Here is a 23,050-nt window from a genome sequence, read left to right as displayed (position 1 = left end):
CCACAGCAACGCGGGATCTGAGCCGCGTCTGCAACCTACACAACAGCTCACGGCATCGCCGGATCGTTAACCCACTGAGCAAGGGCCGGGACCGAACCCGCAACCTCATGGTTCCTAGTCGGATTCGTTAACCACTGCGCCACGACGGGAACTCCTACTTTTTTTTGGTCTTTTTAGGGCTACACCCGCGGCATGCGGAAGTTCCCAGGCTAGGGGTCTATATCGGAGGTATAGTCGCTGGCCTACACCACTGCCACAGCAATGCCAGATCCTAGCTGTGTCTGCGACCTACACCATAGCTCATAGCAATGCTGTATCCTTCGCACAGAGTGAAGCCTGAGATTGAACCTGTGTCCTCATGGAACTAGTCAGTTTCATTAACCACTGAGCCACAATGGGAACTCCCTATTTTACTTTTTAAAATGTGGCTATTAAAAAATTTAAAGGAGTTCCCATCCTGGCACCGCGGAATGAATCCCAGATGTGGCTCGAATCTGGCGTTGCTGTGGCTCTGGCGTAGGCTGGTGGCTACAGCTCTGATTTGACCCCTAGCCTGGGAAAATCCGTATGCCGCGGATAGGACAAAAAGGACAAATAAAAAAAAAAGGACAAAAAAGGACAAAAAAAAGGACAAATAAAAAAAAAATTAAAGTTACATGTATTGCTTATTTTAAAAATCCGTATGCCTCGGATAGGACAAAAAGGATAAATTTAAAAAAAAGGACAAAAAAAAAGGACAAATAAAAAAAAATTTAAAGTTACGTGTATTGCTTTTTTAAAAATTATGAAAGGCTTGTGTTGAAAATGGTTGGCCACCAGGGTGCGCTGTGTACCTGCCAGCCCTGCCTTTTGAAGTTGTTCTGGCCAGAGAGGAAGAGGTACTTTTTCATTGGAGACTGAGCAGCTGCCTAAAATGCTGTCTTCCTCCCATCAGCAGTTGTTGGAGGTTGCTGTCCTCCTTTCTTGAAACTTTACAGGTAGAGCTGGGCCTACAGTTAAGGTGAATTCGAGGATGGACAAGAGAAGTTGTTCCTTAGGGCTGTGATTTGAGCACATTTAAGAGGTTGGCCTCTAAGCCACAGACTCTGTGAAACTGGGGGGGCTTCGTTCAGCTCTATCTAAAGTCTTCCTAGTTTTAGCTGCTTTTATTGAATTAAACTTTTTTTTTTTTTTTTTTTTGTCTTTTTAGGGCTGCATCCGTGGTATTTGGAGGCTCCCAGGATAGGGGTCGAATTGAAGCTGTAGTCTCTGGCCTACTCCACAGCCACAGCAACTCAGGATCCGAGCCGCATCTGCAGCCTACACCACAGCTCATGCCAATGCTGGATCCTTAACCCAATGAGAGAGGCCAGGGATCGAACCTGCATCCTCACAGATACTAGTCAGATTCGTTTCCACTGAGCCACGACAGGAACTCCCAAATTAAACATTTTCAAATAAACTTTATTGAGGAATAATTTATGTAAAGTAAAATGCTCCCATTTTTAAGGGTCCAGTTTGATGAGTTTTAACAAATAGACCCATGTAACTACCACTGTAACCAAAATACAGAACCATTTCCATTATGTCAAAAAGTCCACCCATACTGCTTTGCAGTCAGTCACTTTCCCTCTTGCTGATCTGCTTTCTGTCACAGGTTAGAGCTGTTTTTCCTAGAATTTCAAATAAATGGAATCATGTAGTATGACTCTCCTGTGTCTGGTTTCTTTCACTTAGCATAATGTTTTGCGATTCATCTGTATTTTGTTTTTTTGTTTTTTTTTTCTATTTCTTGGGCTGCTCCCACGGCATATGGAGGTTCCCAGGCTAGGGGTCTAATCAGAGCTGTAGCCACCGGCCTACGCCAGAGCCACAGCAACGCGGGATCCGAGCCGTGTCTGCAACCTACACCACAGCTCACGGCAACGCCGGATCGTTAACCCACTGAGTAAGGGCAGGGACCGAACCCGCAACCTCATGGTTCCTAGTCGGATTTGTTAACCACTGCGCCACGACGGGAACTCCTCATCTGTATTTTGATACCAATGGTTAGCACCTGTTTATTGCTGAGTATTATTTCATTGTATGGATAAGCCATAGTGAGTTTTTCCATTCATCTGTTGGTAGACAGTTGAGCAGTTTCTAGTGTTGAGCTGTTATGAATCAAGCTGCTTGAACCATTCATGTGTAAGTCTTTCTGTGAACGTATGTTTTTAATTCTCATGGGTAAATGCCAAGGAATGAAATGGCTAGGTTGTGTGGTAAGTGTATTTTTAACTTGATGAGAAATTGCCAAACTGTTTTCCGAAATGGCTGTACTATTTTACATTCCCACTGTCAGTACACGAGAGCACCACTTGCTCTACATCCTCACCATTGTTTGGTATAGTTAGTTAAAATTTTTTTAGTCACTCTAGTGAGTTCTGTGTAGTGGTATCTCTTTGCGATTTTACAATTTTTTTGATGATTAATTTTTAAAAATCAATTTTATTGAGATATAACTTAACACAGAATTTTTTTTCTTTTTTCTTTGGTCTTTTTAGGGCTGCCCTCAGAGCATATGGAAGTTCCCAGGCTAGGGGTTGAATCAGAGCTGCAGCTGCCAGCCTAGGCCACAGCCACAGCCATAGGAATAGCAACAGCAACACAGGATCTATCCAAGCCACATCTGCAACCTACACCACAGCTCATGAAACGCTGGATCTTTAACTCACTGAGCAAGGCCAGGGATCAAATCCGCATCCTCATGGATACAGTCAGGTTCATTTACTGCTGAGTCATGGCAGGAACTTCCAATACAGAAAATTTATAATTGTATGGTTTGGTGAGATTTGAAAAATATATATACTCAATCATTACAGTCAAGATTCATCTTATTACCCTAGAGAGTTCCATCCTGCCCCTTTGTAGTTAGTCCCCATCCCGCTGGCCCTAAACAATCATTGATCTGCTTTCTGTGACTACAGGTAGTTTGCCTTTTCTAGAATTTCATGTGAATGGGATCATACAGCATGTACTCTTTTGTGTCTGGCCTCTTTTGATCGGCATGATGTTTCTGAGATATGTATATGTGGTTGCATGCATCAGTACTTCCTTTTTATTGCTAATTATAATTTCATTAAATGGATATTGCATAGTTTTTCTTTTTAATGTTTTTACTTGTTGACAGACATTTGGGTTGTTTCCATTTTGGGGTTATTATTGATAAAACTTCTATGAACCTTTATATACATGTCTTTGGGGGGACATATGTTTTTGTTTCTCATGGGTAACTACATAGAATTGGAATTGATAGCTCATGTGGTAAATATGTTTATTATAAGAAACTAGCAAACTGTTTTCTTAGTTGTACCATTTTACATTTGTACCAACAATATAGGAAAGTTCTAATTGTTCCGGATCCTTGTCAACATTTAGTATTATCAGTCTTTTAAATTTTATCTATTCTAGTGTATGTGTACTGGTGTAAATTCTGATTTTAATTAGTATTTTCCTTTTGACTGCTGTTGTTGAGGATCTTTTTGTGTGCTCGTCTGGCCATTCTTTTGTGAAATGTTTGTACAAATCTTTTGTCCATTTTTACATTGGATTGTTTATCTTATTAAGTTATTGTTCCATATTCTGAATACAAGACTTTTTCAGATATTTGTCTTGTATGTTCTCTGACTCTGTAGCTTGGCTTTTCTTCCTTCCTTCCTTCTTCTTTCTTTCTTTTCTTTCTTTTTCTTTCTTCTTTTTTGGGCCACACCTGTGACATATGGAAATTCCCAGGCTAGGGGTCGAATTGGAGCTACAGCTGCTGGCCTATACCACAGCTACAGCAAAGCCAGATCACAGCCATGTCTGCGACCTACACCACAGCTCACAGCAATGCCGGATCGTTAACCCACTGAGCAAGGCCAGGGATTGAACCTGCAACCACAAGGTTCCTAGTTGGATTCATTTCTGCTGTGCCACAACGGGAACTCCCAGCTTTTCATTTTCTTAATAATTTTTTTCAAAGAGAAGTTTTTAAATAAAATCCAGTTTATTAAGTTTTTCTTTGATGGTTCAGGTTTTTTGTGTGCTGGCTAAGGACTGTCTGCCTATCCCAAAGTTACAAAGCTTTTCCTCCCAAGATTTTTTTTTTTCCTAGAAAGTTTTTAGTCTTAGCTTCTATAGAAAGGTATGTAATCAATTTTGGTTTAATTTTTATGTTTGGTATAAGAGCAGAGGGTCATTTTTTTCCCAAATGGATATGTAGTTGTTCTAATATCACTTATTGAAAAAATTCCTTCATTGACTCACCTAGGCACCTTGTTGAAAATTGGTTGACCATCTAACATGGGTCTAAAATTTTGGACTCTGTTCTGTTTGTTTTGTCTGTATGTCTGTCTTCATACCAGTACCACACTGTCTTGGCTTTATAGTAGTTCTCGAAATCAAGTATTCTATCAAGTTCTCTAAGTTTTCAGGTTTTATTCCTTTTTCACATTGTTTCGCCTATTCGAGGTCCTATTGAGAAACAGAGTTGGGAGTTGATGTTTTAGGTAATAATTTAGAAGCAGAGTAGAAAGATCTGGTTTTTGAATCCTGATGCATCAGTGGGGGGCTTTTGCCTATTAAGCTCATTTAGTGATAGCTGTTATTCCTTATTATTGATGTTAGTGCATTCTTGAGCTGTAGACGTCATGGCTTCCTTTTCCTCACTTTACTGTCCCTAAATGTGTGTTTCACAAGAAGCAGGCTATTGACTGTATATAGACATTATAAAATCTTAAACAAAATGATGTTATCTCCCCCAGCAGTCTGCTGCATATAGTCCATTGAATGAATAAAATTTAAGTTTTGTTCTAAATATTTTCTTTTGTATTGCACCAGAATCTTGAGCTCAATGATGATACTGTTCTAAATGAGATAAAGTTAGCAGATTGCGAACAGTTTCAGATGCCCGACCTGTGTGCTGAAGAGCTTGCTGTAATCCTTGGAATCTGGTAAGTTAATGACTTATTTGGCTACCTTCAACTCCTTAGTTCTCTTGTGTTGGGGAAATGTTTGTTCAAGTAGGTCTGCAGAGTTCTGGATGCACAGGAAATATGGTAATGACTTATAAAGGTGGAGGATAGTTGGGCAACCAATTAAAGGGTTAGAGATTAGGAATCTCTGTAAGTTGGTATACTTATCCTCTTTTCTTCATAAACGAAATTTCTTTCATTTGCCTTAGCTAGGAATAGACTCTTAATGAAGTATTTAGGATAGGTGACAGTTTTGACCCTTGAGGATATCTGCATTCAAAGGAGAGAATTATTTTTAATATAGTAGAACCTTCCATGTAGTAGAAAGAGTTCTTCATCCTATTTTATTTTTCTATTTTGAAATAATTTCAAATTTGGAAAAATGTTGCCAGGGTAAGGCATTGCAAAGCGCTTCTTTGAGAATTTTTCAACATGATGTTCTGTCACCCCTGAATACTTTGGAGTTTGTTTTCAACAAACAAGGGAGTTTTTGTGCATAGCCATATTATAGCTATCAAAATCAGGAAATTAACATTCATATTTTACTATGAATACTTAATATACTCAAACCCCATTCAAGTTTTACGAATTGTCCCAATCTTATATAGCACAGGATCCAGCCTAGAACATACATGTTACATTTAGTGGCCGTATCTCATTAGTTTCTATCAATCTGAGATAGTTCTTCATTTTTCCTTAACTTTCTTGATCTTGGCACTTGAAACATAGACTCCCTCATTTTGAATTTATCTGATTAAAAAAAATTATGATTAGATTCACATTCGACATCATTAGCAGGGTTATCAGAGAAGGGAGGTTTTGTGGTTCTTATTACATCCCAGGAGGTGGCACACAGTTTGATTTGTTCCACCACTGGTCATGCTAACTTTGATCACATGGTTAAAGTCGTGTCTGCCAGGCTTCTCCAGTGTAAAGTTATTCTTTTTTATCTTTTTAATTAACATGGTCTTTTAGACCAATAAACATCCCATTTTTCATCTGGAGATTTAATATTGTTCAAAATAGGATATTTTACAAAGTTACAATATCGAGATTGTTTAAATTAGTAATAGGCAGTTTAAGAAAGGGAGCATTTATTTAAAAAAATGCTCGGTAGAACTGATCTTTCTGTGTTCACCTCATATTATTTTGTGTCCTTTACACTAACAGTACATTTCCATTTATACAAAAGTTAAATTTAGTTCTACAGTCCCCTTTTGTTTGATTAAAAAGGATCACACAGAGTTCTGTTTCTAAATCCAAATCAGTTGTTCTATCACATTATTTGATTGCAGTGACAGGATTTATGCTTATTGCAAAAATGATTTGTTCATCATAAATGATACTTAGTATGTAAATAATATAAATAGTAGCCGTTTACAAGCGATATGATGTGCTAGGAGTTATACCATGTACTTTCATATTATCCTCTCATTAATGTTATAACAATCCTAACATTTTTCAGATTGGAAATCAGGGTTCAAATGGCGAAATGACTCACTTAGAATTACAGTGCAGCAAGGGCTTGAGTCCAGGTTTTACTGACCTAAATTCTGAGTTTTCCTTTATGCTCTTTTTCTTTCCTTCTTTCTTTTTTTGGCTATGCCTTCGGTATGCAGGAATTCCCAGGCCAGAGATTGAACCCATGCCGCAGAGCCACAGCAGTGACAACAATGGATCCTTAATCTGCTGAGCACCAGGGAACTCCAGCATTTTCTTGGTTTTTTAGTCCTCTCTCAACTGTGAAGTCTAATTCAATTCAGCTAAAGCACGACTGAGAGAATGCCTAGGAATATATTTGGTTTGATTTAGTTTTCTAATGAATTGACAGTTAGGAATTTGCCAAAATAATCTTTTAAAAAATAGCATAGGTTGTTCTTTTGTGGTGCAGTGGGTTAAGGATCCGGTGTTGTCACTGCAGTGGTCTAGGTCACTGCTGTGACATGGCTTTGATCCTTGGCTTGGAAACTTCCAAATGCTGTGGATGCAGCTAAACAAACAAACAAACAAACAAAAAACCAAAAAACAAACAAACAAAAAAAATCCCGAAGAAAATGCTTGTCTTTAAATACAGTTTTCCCCCCAAATGTGATCTTGATAGAATCTGTATGTATGCATAGAAAGTACTGAATGGATTTCATGGGCAATTTAAATCATTGTTTAGTAGAAACTACTTGTTTATATTCTGAATATTAGAGCATCTAATGCAGTTTATAAACTTCTAGGTGAGAATATCAATGAAATGATGATTTGCATGAGCTGAATTACCATGAGGGTTGGGCAGGCAGTGGTTTTGTTGCAGCGTCTGATCTCCATGGCCATTAATCCCTGTGAAGAGGTGACTTGGACATTGTGATAGGCTAGATAGTTTGCAAAAGAGACAAGTGGTGAATTCTTTTTTTTTTTTTAAATTAAAAATTAAAAAAAAATAAGTTCCTGGGCCAGAGATTGAACCCACACATAGCAGGGACCCGAGCCACAGTAGTGACAGTGCCAGATCCTTTACCTCTAGACTCCCAGAGAACTCCTAGGGTGAATTCTTATAGATGGACTGTCTAAACTTCATGCTCCTTTTTTTCCACTCTTGCTCTTCACTCGCCTCCTGATTGAGTTTGATTTTACCTGCAGACCATGTGCTGGCCCTTGTCCCATGTCTCATACATCAGTGTACCTGATTGCTTTTATGTGAGGTAACTGTGGGAGGAATTCCTTCAAATACAGCAAGCCTTCAATAATTCAGACAGCTGGTGTGGGAAGGGTAATTCCCTTTGAATTAACAGTCTGATTTTCAGATGTGCTGAGTAATATCTTCTAAGCCTAAATCAATAAATTATAGTGGCCTGATTCACTTACTATACCATAATTATTTATAATGAGCCTGTAGCATTTCACTTTATCTGTATACTTTAAGCAATGTCGTTAGGATTGGAATTTTATATGTGAGAGGGGAATGTTGATCCATTTGGATGGGTTTCCTGTCTTGGAATGACTTTTATGTTTTTGTTCACTTATCAGAGTCTAGTCTTAGAACTGAAAGAACCTTAGAGATTAATTGGATCATCTTGCCAACTGATACATAATTCCTTTGTGTAGTCGAACTGGAAATGTTTATATATGTCTGTGTGTGCATTTTGTGTGTATGTTTTTAATTGAGGTAAAATTGAGACATAACATTTTATTAATTTCAGGTGTATGACATAAAATGATTTCATAATTCTTTCCTTCCATTCATTAATTTTTTTATGAGCAATTAAAAATGTGTTCCTTTAACAGTTATTATATAAACATTTTATGCTCATTGTAAGATCCTTTGTTAATATTGAAAATTATAAAGAAGTAGTGCTGTTTTGTGAGCTGGTATTTTCTTTTCATTCATTTTTTTGTTTGTCTTTTGTCTTTTTAGGGCCACACCCATGGCATATGGAGGTTCCCAGGCTAGGGGTTGAATCGGAGTTGTAGCTGCAGCCTACATCACAGCCACAGCAAGGCGAGATCTGAGCTGAGTCTGTGACCTATACCACCCCTCACGGCAACACTGGATCCTTAACCCCCAGAGCAAGGCCAGGTATCGAACTCGCATCCTCATTTATACTAGTCAGGTATCATGTCTCACTGCCCACAGAACTATACTGGGATTGGAGTACCTGGATCAAACCCACGTCCTCATGGACACTAGTTGGGTTTGTTAGCCACTGAGCCGCAATGAGAACTCCTTTCTTTTCATTCTCTTTTCTTTTTTTTTTGGCTGTACCTACAGTATATGGAAGTTCCTGGGCCAGGGATTGATTCTGAGCTGCAGCTGCAACCTGCACTACAGCTGTGGCAATATCAGATCCTTAACCCACTGAACCACAGTGGGAACTCCTCATTCTTAATACAAGTAATATTTCCATATGAAATAACTCACATAATATATAAATACAGATCATATAATATAATATAATAATAAGATGAACCTACTACCCAATATAAGAACTAGAAGATTGCAAATACCCTTAGCTCAGTCTATGTTCTTCTTTCTCATCTCATCCTCCTGCCTCTCTTTAAAAGGAAGGAGTCACAGCCCTAAATTTTGTCTTTGCCATTTTCTTACCTTTTCAAAAAATATATTTACTCACATATCTTTTATACGTCTAAGTCAGTTGCTTTATTTTGTTTATTTTTGAGCTTTATAAAAGCAATCTTACTATATAGTCTTCTGTGATTTGCTTTTTTCTCTCCCTGTGTGTTTCTGTGACCCATCCGTGTTGTTATATATAGCTGCAATTTATTTTGCAGTATGGCATTCCATTGGGTGAATATTTTTAGTTTATTAGTTTCCTTTTTAGACATTTGGACTGTTGGCAGATTTTCTCTATTGCACACAATATTACATGGTTTTTGTTTTTTTTTTTGCTTTTTAGGGCCACACCTGTGGCATATGGAAGTTTCCAGGCTAGGGGTTGAATTGGAGCTGCAGCTCTCAGCCTACATCACAGCCACAGCAATGTGGGATCTGAACCACGTCTGCGACCCACACCGTAACTCATGGCAATGCCAGATCCTTAACCCACTCATTGAGGCCAGGGATTGAACTCACATCCTCATGGGTATCAGTCCAGTTTGTAATCTGCTGAGTCACAATGGGAACTCCTTTTTTAAAAAAATTTTTTGTGTATCATTCCTGGTACACCTGTTTAAGAATTTTTCTAGGCTTGGAGTTCCCATCGTGGCGCAGTGGTTAATGAATCCGACTAGGAACCATGAGGTTGCGGGTTCGGTCTCTGCCCTTGCTCAGTGGATTAAGGATCAGGCGTTGCCGTGAGCTGTGGTGTAGGTCGCAGACGCGGCTTGGATCCCGCGTTGCTGTGGCTCTGGCGTAGGCCGGTGGCTACAGCTCCGATTAGACCCCTAGCCTGGGAACCTCCATATGCTGCAGGAGCGGCCCAAAGAAATAGCAAAAAGACAAAAAAAAAAAAAAAAGAATTTTTCTAGGCTCTATACCTAGGCTGAAAATACTGAGATAGGAATGTGAATGGACACTTTACAAGGTAGTTCTAAATTGTTTTTCAAAATTATTCAATCAAATCACACCTGAATCAGCATGATTTAAGAATTCCGGAGTTCCCGTCGTGGCGCAGTGGTTAACGAATCTGACTAGGAACCATGAGGTTGCGGGTTCGATCCCTGCCCTTGCTCAGTGGGTCAAGGTTCTGGCGTTGCCGTGAGCTGTGGTGTAGGTTGCAGACGCGGCTCGGATCCCGCGTTGCTGTGGCTCTGGTGTAGGCCGGTGGCTACAGCTCCGATTCAACCCCTAGCCTGGGAACCTCCATATGCCGCGGGAGCGGCCCAAGAAATAGCAACAACAACAACAACAAAAAAGACAAAAAGACCAAAAAAAAAAAAAAAAAAGAATTCCTATTGTTCTGCCTCTTTGACAACAATCTCTTAATTTTTGCCTGTCTCATGGTTATAGTAAATTATTTTTTTGGCATAAGTTTAATAAATAGGAGTTGGTGCCATATTAATTCTTAACCTTTTCTTTGTGGAGTGACACAGATTGGATTTTTTTTTTTTTTTTTTTTTTTTTTTAGCTTTTTAGGGCAGCATATGGAAGTTCCCAGGCTAGGGGTCAAATCAGAGCTGCAGCTGCTAGCCTACAACACAGCCACAGCAACCCCAGAGTGAGCCATGTGTGTGACCTATACTAGATCTCATGGCAACGCTGGATCCTTAACCCACTGGTTGGGGCCAGGGATCAAACCCCCTTCCTCATGGATACTAGTCACTGCTGAGCAACAATAGGAACTCCTATTTTTTCTTATACAAGAAATTATGTTGGCGTTTAATACACCAACCACATTTTATTTGTCAGTATTTTATTACTTTTTGTGCTTATCTTTGGCACACTCATCTCTACATTTGTATATAATACAATAATATTGAAATATGTGCTTTCAAATATAAATAGCTTACTTGTCTTTTAAAAATTATATTTCATTCATTACGACATGTTTCTGGAATTAATTTGCCTTTTTTTTTTTTTTTTTAATTTAAAGCACAAATTTCCAAAAGAATAACCCAGTACATAAGTTAACTGAAGAGGAGCTGCTGGCATTTACATCAGTGAGTAATGTCTTTTTCCGTTCTGTTTCATTTTTTTCTTCCTTGTAAATTATTTTGCCTCTGGTATAGTCTTGCCTCAGATTGCTTGTGTTGAAACACTGCCACCTAAGGAAATTAAGGGGAAAAAAAAACCTCATCGTTTTAGTTTCCAAGCTACATATCTTAGTGCCGATTTAGACATAAGCATTTTTCTTTATGCTTGCCTGGATTTGAGGCCAGTGTCCAAATTTTTCTTGTTCATTGTTTGATCCCAGGGCCTAGTCCAGTATCTTGCACAGAGTAGGTGCTTAATAAATACTTGTCGAATGAGTAAATGAAGTGACAGAACAAGAGTTTGAATCTTTACTCCGAAGCCAGTATAGTGTACAACTCTTTCATCTAAAATGTAGGGTGATGCTGCATAGACGTGATGAGCAAGAGGGCTTCAGAGAGCAATGACTACAACCAGGAGAGCATGGGTTACGGAGGCCGAGGCAGGAGGCCGTGTCAGGCGCGTGGGGTGCTTGTCAGTGTTCTGCAGTGCAGCAGTCAGGAGGAATGGCTGGGGCTTTGATGGTTCCGTGTGTGTTGCTTATCTCTAGGACAGTTTCGGAGGAATAGCTGGGCAGTCACCTCAGTACAGAGAATTAAGGAGGCAATGGGGTGTAAGAAAATAAAGTTGATAGATGAAGACCACAGTTGGAGAAGAATGGCAGTGAAAGGATAGATAGAGTAAGATAGAGTGATAGATGTTGAGGATTCAAGATCAAAGAAGGCTTTTTAAGAAGAGAAGAGTTACAGAGCGAGAGGGTCAGTGAGTGTCTTTCTAGCTTTAGGGATATAAAGGAGATATGTACGTCTTTAATGAACACAAGTTTCTTAAGATACATCAGTTTTTCAAAGGCATTTTTATTATCATAGGAGTTAAGTTAGAATTCTGGTGTTTTCTTCCTTTGTTATTTTTCAGATAAGGCAAAAATAAAGTACTTTCATCTGGTAGAGAGAAAAGCTAGCTTCCTTTGTACTGTAGTATAATTTTTACCCGTTGCTATTCTCTACATACAGTTTCGGAACTGGTTAGATTTAATCTTTTGATTCCTCTGAGTGCCTGTTTTATTTTTCTGCTTTGGTATTCTTAGAAATCTGCTCTTATTCATAATAGCGTATGTGTGTTTAGGTAAACATTTTTTAGAAGGTACACATAAAAAAATTGTTGTACACCTCCCATTTATTTATTCAGCTAATGTTGATTGAACTCTTAATACATATCAGGCATTGTGCTGATTATGGAGATACGACAGTAAACAGTCTTTTCTCTCTTGGAGTTTCCATCAGTTTACATTCTTGTCAGGGAAGTACACAGTCGACAAAGAAAGAAATAGAGATTTAATAGAAGCGCTCATGTAAATATAAAACAGCATAAGGGAATAAGAATGGGTTGGGGATGGCTGTAGGCAAGACGGTGGGGGAAGATCTCAGTGGGAAGGTGTTGTTGAACTTGGTCTTCCTGATGTGAGGCCCGGGGAAGGACACAGTAGGTCTGGAATGATGGGGAGCTCGAGTCAGGGAAGGAGGCCAGAGCCGATGGGGACAGTCATTTAGATGCTGTCATCTAGTGTCTAGATGATAAATGATGACTGGGATGCTTGGGTTTCTTCGAGGACGAGGTAAACAGGATGCAGTGAGTGATAGGAAGCATACCGGCTGGCCTCTCATGGGGACCATGAGGGTAACATCATCTTGGGACTGGCTTCCTCCTCTGATTGTTGTGGTATATGCAGTATCCACAGTTACGCTGAAATAACACGAGGGTATTCTTTTTACATTTGAACAGTTAATTTTTGTTTTTTAGTGTTTATGGGTGGGGTGTATCTCTTCTTTTTTCTTTTCTGATTCTTTTTCTTTCCTTTTTTAAATATTTCTCTTCCCGGCCTTATTCCTCTGTACAGTGAGGTGCTTCTGAAGAAGTTAACTCTGGTCATCTCTGATGGTAGGTAACTAGGTAACTCATCCTCCACTTGGAGAGAAGGTTTTAAATCCGGGTTTCATACTTTCCTTTCGGGGCTTTAGAATACACACTTTCCCTGCTCTCCTCTAGCTTATTTCCAAATCAGAACCAATGTGAGGACTGATCTCTTTTTGGAGGAAAGATGTTCAGCGACAGTGCTTCACAGTGTCAGGCCTAACTCTTCTAAGAGATGAGTTTGTTAATGCCAAGTAAATCTTTAATTGGTAAGAAGTTTTGCAGGGAACTTGTATGTGAGGAGGGCTTGAGGCATCCCATGCATACTTTGGGGTGTGCACCACCACCCATTCCCTTTTTTAATCCAAAGGAAACATACGCAATACACCAGAAAACCCAAATCAGTCCTCGTCATCTATTCCTTTTCTCATTCAGTCCTTTCTCTTATCCCTTTGTGCATGATTCTGAAGGGGATAATAAGGTGAATTTGCAGTGGTTCCTCGTTTCAGTGGAGAATGTCACTGAAATTTATATCCTGTACATAAATATCCCTTATTTTCATCTTATATAACTCCAGAGGAGTGTGTGAGGCAAGAGGGACCATTTTTAGGTGCTACCTGGCTTCTGAACTCTCTCTCTTTCTTTTGTCTCCTTAGGGCCGCACCCTCGGCATATGGAGGTTTCCGGGCCAGGAGCCAATTGGACCTACAGCTGCCGGCCTATACCACAGCCATAGCAACACCACATCTGAGTTCATCTGTGACCCACACCACAGCTCGCGGCAACACCAGACCCTCAAGCATCTGAGCAAGGTCAGGAATCGAACTTGGGCCCCCTGGACACTAGTTGGGCTTGGCAACCGCTGAGCCATGAAGGGAACTCCCTGAACTCTCTTTTAATAAGGATCATGTCTGGTTTATTATAATTATGTATATGTCTCATCTTCCCCATGAAACATAAACTTCTGTTTTCGGGACTGGTCTGGGTTTTTCTGTGGGTCTTCTTCAAGGCCTGCTGCAGCGCTGCAGTGTTTTCCTCAGAGCTGCTGCTCAGGAAGAGTATGCAGAACACGGGAATGAATGAGGCTCCCTAGAACCAGGGACAGGATTTGTTTCTGTCCTGCAGCGTGGTGCTGTATTGCTCCACCGAGTCCCATAACATAGGTAGTGCTACTACCCAGCTACTGCCTAGTGTATGCTAATAACCACTTGTTTCATCTTCCTCTTCTGTAAAATGAGGGAAGGAGTGATGTGTCCCACCTTTGGCACTAAAAACTTGTTTTGAGGGTCACGTGACAGAATGTGTATGAAAATACTTCAGAGTAGGTAGCCTTCAATGATGAGTCAGGTTATCTGGTGGCTGGTTAGTAGGAGAACATTACTGCTTTCAAGGAATAGGAATTCCAAAGTGGATAAGGGCTGTTTGGTATTGGGTGTAGATGTGGAGAGGAAGGGAGTAGAGAGGAAAGCGCGTCCTCCTCCTTCCTGAGCATCTTGAGTCCCTCCTCTGGCTGCAGCAAGGTGTCTGGGGCCTGGAGCTGTCAGTACGGAGGTTCTGAGGCGTCTTCCTCTGTTGCTAGAAGAGTGAGTCCCGTTGACCTCTGCACACTCCTACCAGGATATTGTGAGCACTTGGAGGGATAGGAACCATAGTTAGTGGATATCTGATAAATAATGAATTAACAGATGAGTGGCACATGGGTCCTGAATTTTGTTCAGTTTTAATGATCTGTCCTAAAGTTGACTATAATAATGATGAAATCTCTTTTTTGGAAAAATTTTGCCAGTGTTTTCAATGTTTGCCATATGTTGAAATATATGTGAGATAATGTTGGAAAAATGTTTTAATTCAACAACGTCAGAAGATTGTCCTAAAAGGAATCCTTTTTTTTTTTTTTTTTTAAACATTGTCATTATGTAATGCTATTCTTGAGATAGTCTAAACTCACATTTCAGGAAAACTGAATGAGTCATAGTAAAAGTAACCCATATTGTTTTAGAGAGCCATTTATGTTGTATTGGCTTGATAATTTAAAATTAGCTGTGTTATCTACGTTATTTCCTTTCAGATGAGCCAAGTCAGTGACATTCAGTAATGCTTTTCATTTCCTTTCATTGTTAAAAATGGGAACAATTTAGTTAATTCATACAGGTGTTTCAGTTTTCATTGGCAAAAGTTTTGCTTAAGTGTGAATTGATACTGGCAGCCTGCCTTCTGACTGTCTGCCTGGAGCCCCAAAGTCTCTGTTAATGAAAAAAGGGAAAGGACCGTTGGAAGTTACACATTATATTGTATATGTTTTCTGTTTTTGCTGTTAATTTTAAAGCTGTTTAATAAATACTTACCTATGAACTTAAAATAGTTTGCAAACCACTTTTACAGTAAAAATGATACTTTTCTTCCATGGCATACTTGTTTTTTAATATTAATTGTTAAAGATAGGCAATATAACTTGGCGAGATCACCATGATACATCTGATAGACATGAGGGCACGTCTGTATTAAGCCGGATAACCCAGGGTTTTGATTTCCTTTCTGGTTTGAATACTTGTCTCCCCACATGTTACTCATGCATTTCAATTTCACAGGCATTTTCTTTCTTTCTCTCTCTCTCTCTTTTTTTTCTATCTATTGTCTTTTTAGCTCTGCACCCAAGGCGTATGGAGGTTCCCAGGCTAGGTGTCCAATTGGAGCTACAGCTGCCGGCCTACGCCACAGCCACAGCAACGCCAGATCCAAGCTGCGTCTGCGACCTACACCACAGCTCATGGCAATGCCACATCCTTAACCCACTGAGCAGGGCCAGGGACTGAACCCACATCCTCATGGATGCTAGTTGGGTTCATTAACTCTGGAAACTCCTCACATGCATTCTTATCGTAAACCTTGTAGCTATCCTCGGGTCATTCCTTAGTAACTTTTTAAAGAAGCAGAAAATGGGTATGTTTTCAGTTTGTGGGTTAACTCTTGTTAAGCAGAGGCTTAATAAATATTTTTGACTGGAGTTGAACTGGGTTACTTGCACAGATCTAATTTCAAGAAAAAATGGAGAAAGAATGAGTAATAGGATTGGGGGTCTTTCATGGCCCTTTTGCTATCATCACTTACTGTGTACTGTGGTAACTGCTAGACTGCTTACTTCACAGCTGACGGTGGCTTAAGGTTAATGCTTATTTGTGGTTTTATTTCTGGCCATGTTGGAGTAACTGGTACTAGATTTGAACTCTCATTGTAAACAACAACAAAACTGGGGCAAAATGTATGAAACAGCAGTGTCTAAAAAGGATAAGTCAAGGCCAAACAGTGTTTATCTCAGGATTGCAAAATTGGTTTAACATTAAACAATCCATGCAATTCTTCTTAATACAGTAAGGGAGAAAAGCTGAATGATTATCTCATATTTACTTATGCATTTGAAAAAGTTCAACACCTTTTCATTATAAAAATTTCATAAACTGTGAATAGAAGGGAATAGCAACCCGATAAAGCATATGAAAAATCTCCAGTTAAAAATCATTGATGAAAAGCAATTTTTCCCCCTAAGATCAGGAAAATGGCACTTCTGTTCTCTGTTGGCCTAGAAAACTCAGCTAGTGCAATAAGACATGAAGAATATACACAGGGCATGCAGATTGGAAAGGAAGATATCATTATGCATAGACAACACAATTACATACATTACAAAACCCTAAAGAATAGACATGAAAGCTGCTAGTACTAATAAGCAAGGTCTGAGAATACAAGGGCAACATAAAAAAAGCCAGTTGTGTTTATACGGACTAGCAATGAATAATTGGGAAAGTAATTTTAAAACTACTTACAGTAGCATAAAACCATCAAATGTTTAGTGATACATTTAGCTTAAGTGTAAGACTTGTGTACTAAAAATGACAAATTCTGCTGTGAAAAATTGAAGGAGATCTAGATAAGTGGAGAAATATATACCATATTCTTGGATGGGAAGGCTTAATATTGTTGAATTGACAATTCTTCCAAAATTGAGCTATAATTTAAATCCAATAAAAATAATAAATCCAATAGCAATCAGAATCCAGGAGGACCCTCTCCTCCTTCTTTTCTTTGCAGAAATTGACAAGGTAATTCTGAAATTTACTTGGTATTTCTGCTTCTGTGATGGCAAAGTGAGCTCTTTGGAACCATCCTTCTATAGAGAAAAGTTACAAACTATGGACAAAATACAAAAAAAAAAAACCCCTTCCTGATGACACTGGGATATGTGAATGACTATTAAGAGCATGAAAGGTGGTTAATATCACTAGTCATTGGGAAAATGCAAATTAAAACAACAATGTATCATAATACATCACTTAAAAGATATCTTACTACTGTACAGGGTGTAGTATTTGGAATTCTCATACATTGTAAATGTAACATAACATAAAATGGCACAACCACCTTGGAATACAGTTTGGCATTTTCTCATACAGTTAATCATCAGTTCCATAGGTATTTATCTTGTGAAATGGAAGTGTATGGCTCCACAAAGACTTACACACAAGTGTTCATAGATGTTTAATCCGCGATAGTTTAAAACTGGAAACAACGCAAGTGTCCATCAACAGCTGAATGACAAATTGCAGTTGTATCCATCTAAAGAAATAATACTCAGTAAAAAAAAAAAAAAAAAAAATGAGGTACTGATACATGCAGCAGTGCAGGGGAATCTGAAAAACATGATTTTGAGTTAAAGAAGCAAGATTATATGATTCCACTTCATTAGAATTCTAGAATAGGCAAAACTAAATCTTAATGACGGAAAATATATCAGAGACTGATTGCAAAGAGGTGCAGGAGAACAAGGGAATTTTTGTGGCTGTTAGAAATTTCATATAATCTTTTTTTTTTTTTTTTTTTTTTTTGTCTTTTGTCTTTTGCTGTTGTTGTTGTTGCTATTTCTTGGGCCGCTCCCGCAGCATATGGAGGTTCCCAGGCTAGGGGTTGAATCGGAGCTGTAGCCACCGGCCTACACCAGAGCCACAGCAACGCGGGATCCGAGCCGCGTCTGCAACCTACACCACAGCTCACGGCAACGCCGGATCGTTAACCCACTGAGCAAGGGCAGGGACCGAACCCGCAACCTCATGGTTCCTAGTCGGATTCGTTAACCTCTGCGCCACGACGGGAACTCCTAATGACGGAAAATATATCAGAGACTGATTGCAAAGAGGTGCAGGAGAACAAGGGAATTTTTGTGGCTGTTAGAAATTTCATATAATCTTGATGTTTGTGGTGGTTACATATGTGTATACATTTGTCAGAACAGTGTACTAACTATGGGTTTATTTTACTGCATCTGTCATATGCTTCAATAAAGTCACTAAGAATTACCTAAAAGGGAAAATGTGTATGCATTTTTTAGAGCTCTGAAATTTAAGATTGATTAGTTTGTCAAAGTGGATTTCAGTTTCAGTGTAGATTAGTCCTTATCATCAGTTTCTGTAACACAACAGAAAAGCACTACCTAAAGTGTTCAGTGGAAAGAATGTGAAGAGCAGATTCCCAGTGGGAAATCCCTCAGTGTTCATATTCAGTATGAAGCTTACTTCCTTTTAAAGGCAAAATTAAGCTTGTTTCCCCCAAATATTTGTGGAAACTTGTGTTCAAAAGAAACCCCAAAGTTGAATGGATGGATAACCGTGTAGAGCTCCAGTTGGGGGTGCTTTAGACCCTTAGCGTCCAACAGTTTGTCAATATTAAAATGTTTATTGAATTGAAATCTTTCCCCCTCATGATTGAGAGTCAACAGAAGCAGCAAAACAGAAAGATAACTAGGATGAATGTAACCCTTAGGAGTGCATAGGGCAGGAAATGTGTATAATAAAGTGAGGTATTACTATATGATTTCAGGTAACTTCTTATATTAATGGATGTGAAAGTAGTTAATGGGTAGAGTTTAATTATTTTAAATCTGTAAATGCCATCTTTAGTTGAATCTGTTTTGGGCCTGCAGATCAAACTATGATTGTGTGGCAAAATGTTAACACTTGGGGGAAGGGTATATGGGAATTCTTTGTATTATTCTTGAAACATTTCTGAAGGAGAAAATAAATTTGAAAATTAAAAGTTAAAAGAACACTGGGAGTTCCCTTTGTGGCTCAACGGTAACGAACCTGACTAGTATCCATGAGGTTGCAGGTTTGATTCCTGGCCTTGCTCAGTGGATTAAGGATCCAGTGTTGCCATGAGCTTGTGGTGTAGGTCACAGATGCAGCTCAGATCTGGCTTGGCTTTGGCTATGGTGTAGGCCGGCAGGTGCAGCTCATCTGACCCCTAGCCTGGGAACTTCCATATGCCGTAGGTGCAGCCCTTAAAAATTACAACAAACAAACAAACAAACAAAAAAACCCCAAAAACCAAAAAGGAGTTCCTGTTGTGGTGTAGTGGTTAATGAATCTGACTAGGAACCATGAGGTTTTGGGTTCGATCCCTGGCCTTGATCAGTGGGTTAAGGATCCAGAGTTGCTGTGAGCTATAGTGTAGGCCACAGATGCTGCTCGGATCCCACATTGCTGTGGCTCTGGCGTAGGCTGTTGGCTGCAGCTCTGATTAGACCCCCAGCCTGGGAACCTTCATATGCCGCAGGAGCAGCCCTAGAAGAGGCAAAAAAAAAAAAAAAAAAAGAAATAACTCTGGCACAAAATGAGCAAAGCCCATCATTGCCTCGTGGCTAGATAACCATTCTTTTTTTGGACCGAAGGTATAAGCAGGCTCTCTGGAACCTGCTCAGGCTACCTTAAATTTCTGTCTATCTCCCTGTGTTACTTACTGGGTTTCAGCCTTGTCTTGCTCCATATCGTCTTTAGTAGCAAAGGAAATAGAAGTTGTAAAATGAAAAAGGAAGAATGGGGACTCATGGACAAGAGAGCAGAGGCTTACACAGTGTTAAGAAACTACCAGTCTCAGAAGAAGGAGAGGAGCTGTCTAAGGAGTCTTCAAATCTGATTTAAATATGCATATTTTTGTACATGCATAGACTCAGAGCACACATGCAGGGAGCTGAGGCCTCGGCAGGCAGCCATGAAGGATGGAGTGAGACCTGAAGTAATTCCACTTTCAGAACTTTCTGCTGAGCTAAGACCCTCAAGCAAGTCTGAAGTGATCATTAATTCATGGTGCTACATGGCTGTGGCAGCAGAAACCAAGCTCTCTAGAGGAAACATCTCCAAACCCAAGTTAAAATTGAGCAGTGAGCTCACAGCTTAAGATGAGCAAAGAGAAGAGAAGGCAAGCCACTGTGGTTGAGAGTCGACAGACAGCAGATTAAAGGACAAATTGCAGTTTTCTCTTTCGTGATGTAGAATGGCTATATGTGAAATGGTTAAAGAAATAAAGGGTGTAATCACAAAGATAGCTGAACAACTTGTTAGTTACTAGCTATTTATGAGTTAGGAGGGTAAATGTAACTTCTAGAAATAACTTGACATTAAAAAGCAGAAGTTAAAAAATGTAATCTGTGCTTATCCATATCAGGCCGATGTCAAAAAACAAGAAGTTGTATATAACAGGTGTTGTAGAAATTCTAGTCTTAGAAGTGCGCCTAAGAGGAGTTCCCACTGTGGCACAACAGGATCAGTGAGGTCTCTGTAGCGCCAGAGTACAGGTGCCATCCCTGGCCTGGCGTAGTGAGTTAAAGGATCCGGCATTGCCACAGTATAGGTTGCAGTTGTGGCTCAGATCTGATCCCTGGCCTTGGAAACCCCATATGCTGCAGACCGGCTACAAAAGAAAAAGAAAAAAAAAAAAAAAAAAGAAGTATACTAAGAAACTTGCATCTGCCTCAGTGGACATGTAAAAAGATGTTTAGTAATAGCAGTGTTTGTCATGGCAAACAGACTGTAAACAACCTAAAGGATAAGTAAATTGTGATATTATATCATAGGTATGCAATATTTTACAGCAGTGAAGTGAAAATAAACGAATATAGCTGTAAGTAACAACGTGGATGAGTTTTATGAATGTAATAAGTTAAAGAACCAGCCCAGCTCATGTGTTTATATTACACTTTGTAGCTTACATTTTAGTCACTTTTAATCTTTCATGTATATCAAATACTAAAAAATAAAATCTCAAAACTGTTTGAGCTATAGCAAGATCATTTAAATGTTATTTAGAAGCTTTTTTTTTTTTTTTTTTTGGTCTTATTGCCATTTCTTGGGCCGCTGCCATGGCATATGGAGATTCCCAGGCTAGGGGTCCAACTGGAGCTGTAGCCTCTGGCCTACACCACAGCCACAGCAATGCAGGATCCGAGTCGAGTCTGCAGCCTACACCACAGCTCACAGCAACGCCGGATCCTTAACCCACTGAGCAAGGGCAGGGATTGAACCCGCAACCTCATGGTTCCTAGTCGGATTTGTTAACCACTGCGCCACAATGGGAACTCCTAGAAGCTGTTTTAAGGAATAAACAGTATTGTTATCATTTGGCACATTTTACTTTTTCTTTCTTTTTTTTGAGGGCCATACCTGCAGCATAGGGGTTGAATCAGAGTTATAACCACTGGCCTGGACCACAGCTCACGGCAATGCCAGATCCTTAACCCACTGAGCAAGGTCAGGGATCGAACATGTGTCCTCATGAATGCTAGTTAGATTCATTTCTGCTGAGCCATGACGGGAACTCTTACATTTTATTTTTAAATTAAATCTCGTTGTCATTTATCAGGCTGGTGAAAAGCAGAATTGGTGATGACAGAGAGCATTAATATAAGGTAAAGGAAAAACTTTAAGAAAAGCTCTTTAGTGGGGCTTATAGTCCCCAGACAGGAAATATATGGGACTTATAGGTAAGATGGTAATACATTTTCTATTAAGGAGTCTTATTCAAACCCATGGCTTTGTGCTTCTGCTTTTGGCCATCATTGAAGCTATAGGTCTTTGGCTGTTTGACATTATGAATTAAAACGGTGTAAAAGGATGAAAAACTCACCTCAAAAATGATTTGCATATTTTAAATAGGTCTGCTTTTCGGAATTCCCTTCGTGGCGCAGTGGTTAATGAATCCAACTAGGAACCATGGGGTTGCAGGTTCGATCCCTGGCCTTGCTCAGTGGGTTAAGGCTCCTGCGTTGCCATGAGCTGTGGTGTAGGTCGCAGACGTGGCTTGGATCCCGAGTTGCTGTGGCTCTGGTGTAGGCCGGTGGCTACAGCTCCGATTCGACCCCTAGCCTGGGAACCTCCACATGCCGTGGGAGCAGCCCTAGAAAAGGCAAGAAGACAATAAATAAATAAATAAATAAATAAATAAATAGGTCTGCTTCTCATGACCGTGTGAAAGGTGTATCAGGTAGTGCTGATGAACTGGCATCTCCAGAATGCGGATCTTTCTTTCTTTTATCTGTTTAGGGCCCCACTCACAGCATACGGAGGCTCCCAGGCTAGGGGTTGAATCAGAGCTGTAGCTGATGGCCTACACCACAGCTCATGGCAACCCTGGACCCTTAACCCACTACTTGAGGCCAGGGATCGGACCTGCGACCTCATGGATGCTAGTTAGGTTCGTTTCTGCTGAGCCAGGACAGGAACTCCATCTTTCTTTTCTTTTCTTTTTTTTTTTTTTTTTGTCTTTTGTCTTTTTTGTTGTTGTTGTTGTTGTTGTTGTTGTTGTTGCTATTTCTTGGGCCGCTCCCGTGGCATATGGAGGTTCCCAGGCTAGGGGTCGAATCGGAGCTGTAGCCACCGGCCTACACCAGAGCCACAGCAACGCGGGATCCGAGCCGCGTCTGCAACCTACACCACAGCTCACGGCAACGCCGGATCGTTAACCCACTGAGCAAGGGCAGGGACTGAACCCGCAACCTCATGGTTCCTAGTCGGATTCGTTAACCACTGCGTCACGACGGGAACTCCCATCTTTCTTTTTTGAGGCAACCAAATGACCATCATCTTGATCTCTTTGGTGTCTGCTTTCTATGTGAAAATTTGCAGAGCAAAGAGCTTTGAGAGCATTATAATAACAGGAGGTCCAGAATCTCAGAATTGCCACACATGCTTCTAGATATTGTGGAAGA

At 39.9% G+C, this 23,050-nt stretch overlaps 1 protein-coding gene across 7 annotated transcripts in view; it reads left to right on the top strand.

The window, feature by feature from the left end:
- Window positions 1–23,050, top strand: part of TTC27 (tetratricopeptide repeat domain 27) — a 177,001-nt gene that overhangs the window by 39,371 nt on the left and 114,580 nt on the right. For all 7 annotated transcript variants that reach the window (XR_014842314.1, XR_014842315.1, XR_014842316.1 and 4 more), the window contains exons 8-9: window positions 4,840–4,952; window positions 11,012–11,078. Coding sequence is in view for 1 of the 7 variants with exons in the window: in XM_021087655.2 (XP_020943314.2) it covers window positions 4,840–4,952; window positions 11,012–11,078 (180 nt within the window). In the remaining 6 variants the exon portion in view is untranslated. The remainder of the gene's footprint in view (window positions 1–4,839; window positions 4,953–11,011; window positions 11,079–23,050) is intronic.

The sequence above is a fragment of the Sus scrofa genome, chromosome 3, assembly GCF_054392235.1.
Source record: "Sus scrofa isolate SSC_HxYL_T2T_F1_AM1 chromosome 3, Sscrofa_HxYL_maternal_Yorkshire_Landrace_v2.0, whole genome shotgun sequence".
Lineage (NCBI taxonomy): Eukaryota > Metazoa > Chordata > Mammalia > Artiodactyla > Suidae > Sus > Sus scrofa.
The sequence above is the reverse complement of the archived record's forward strand: the minus strand, read 5'-3'. Positions and strand labels throughout refer to the sequence as shown.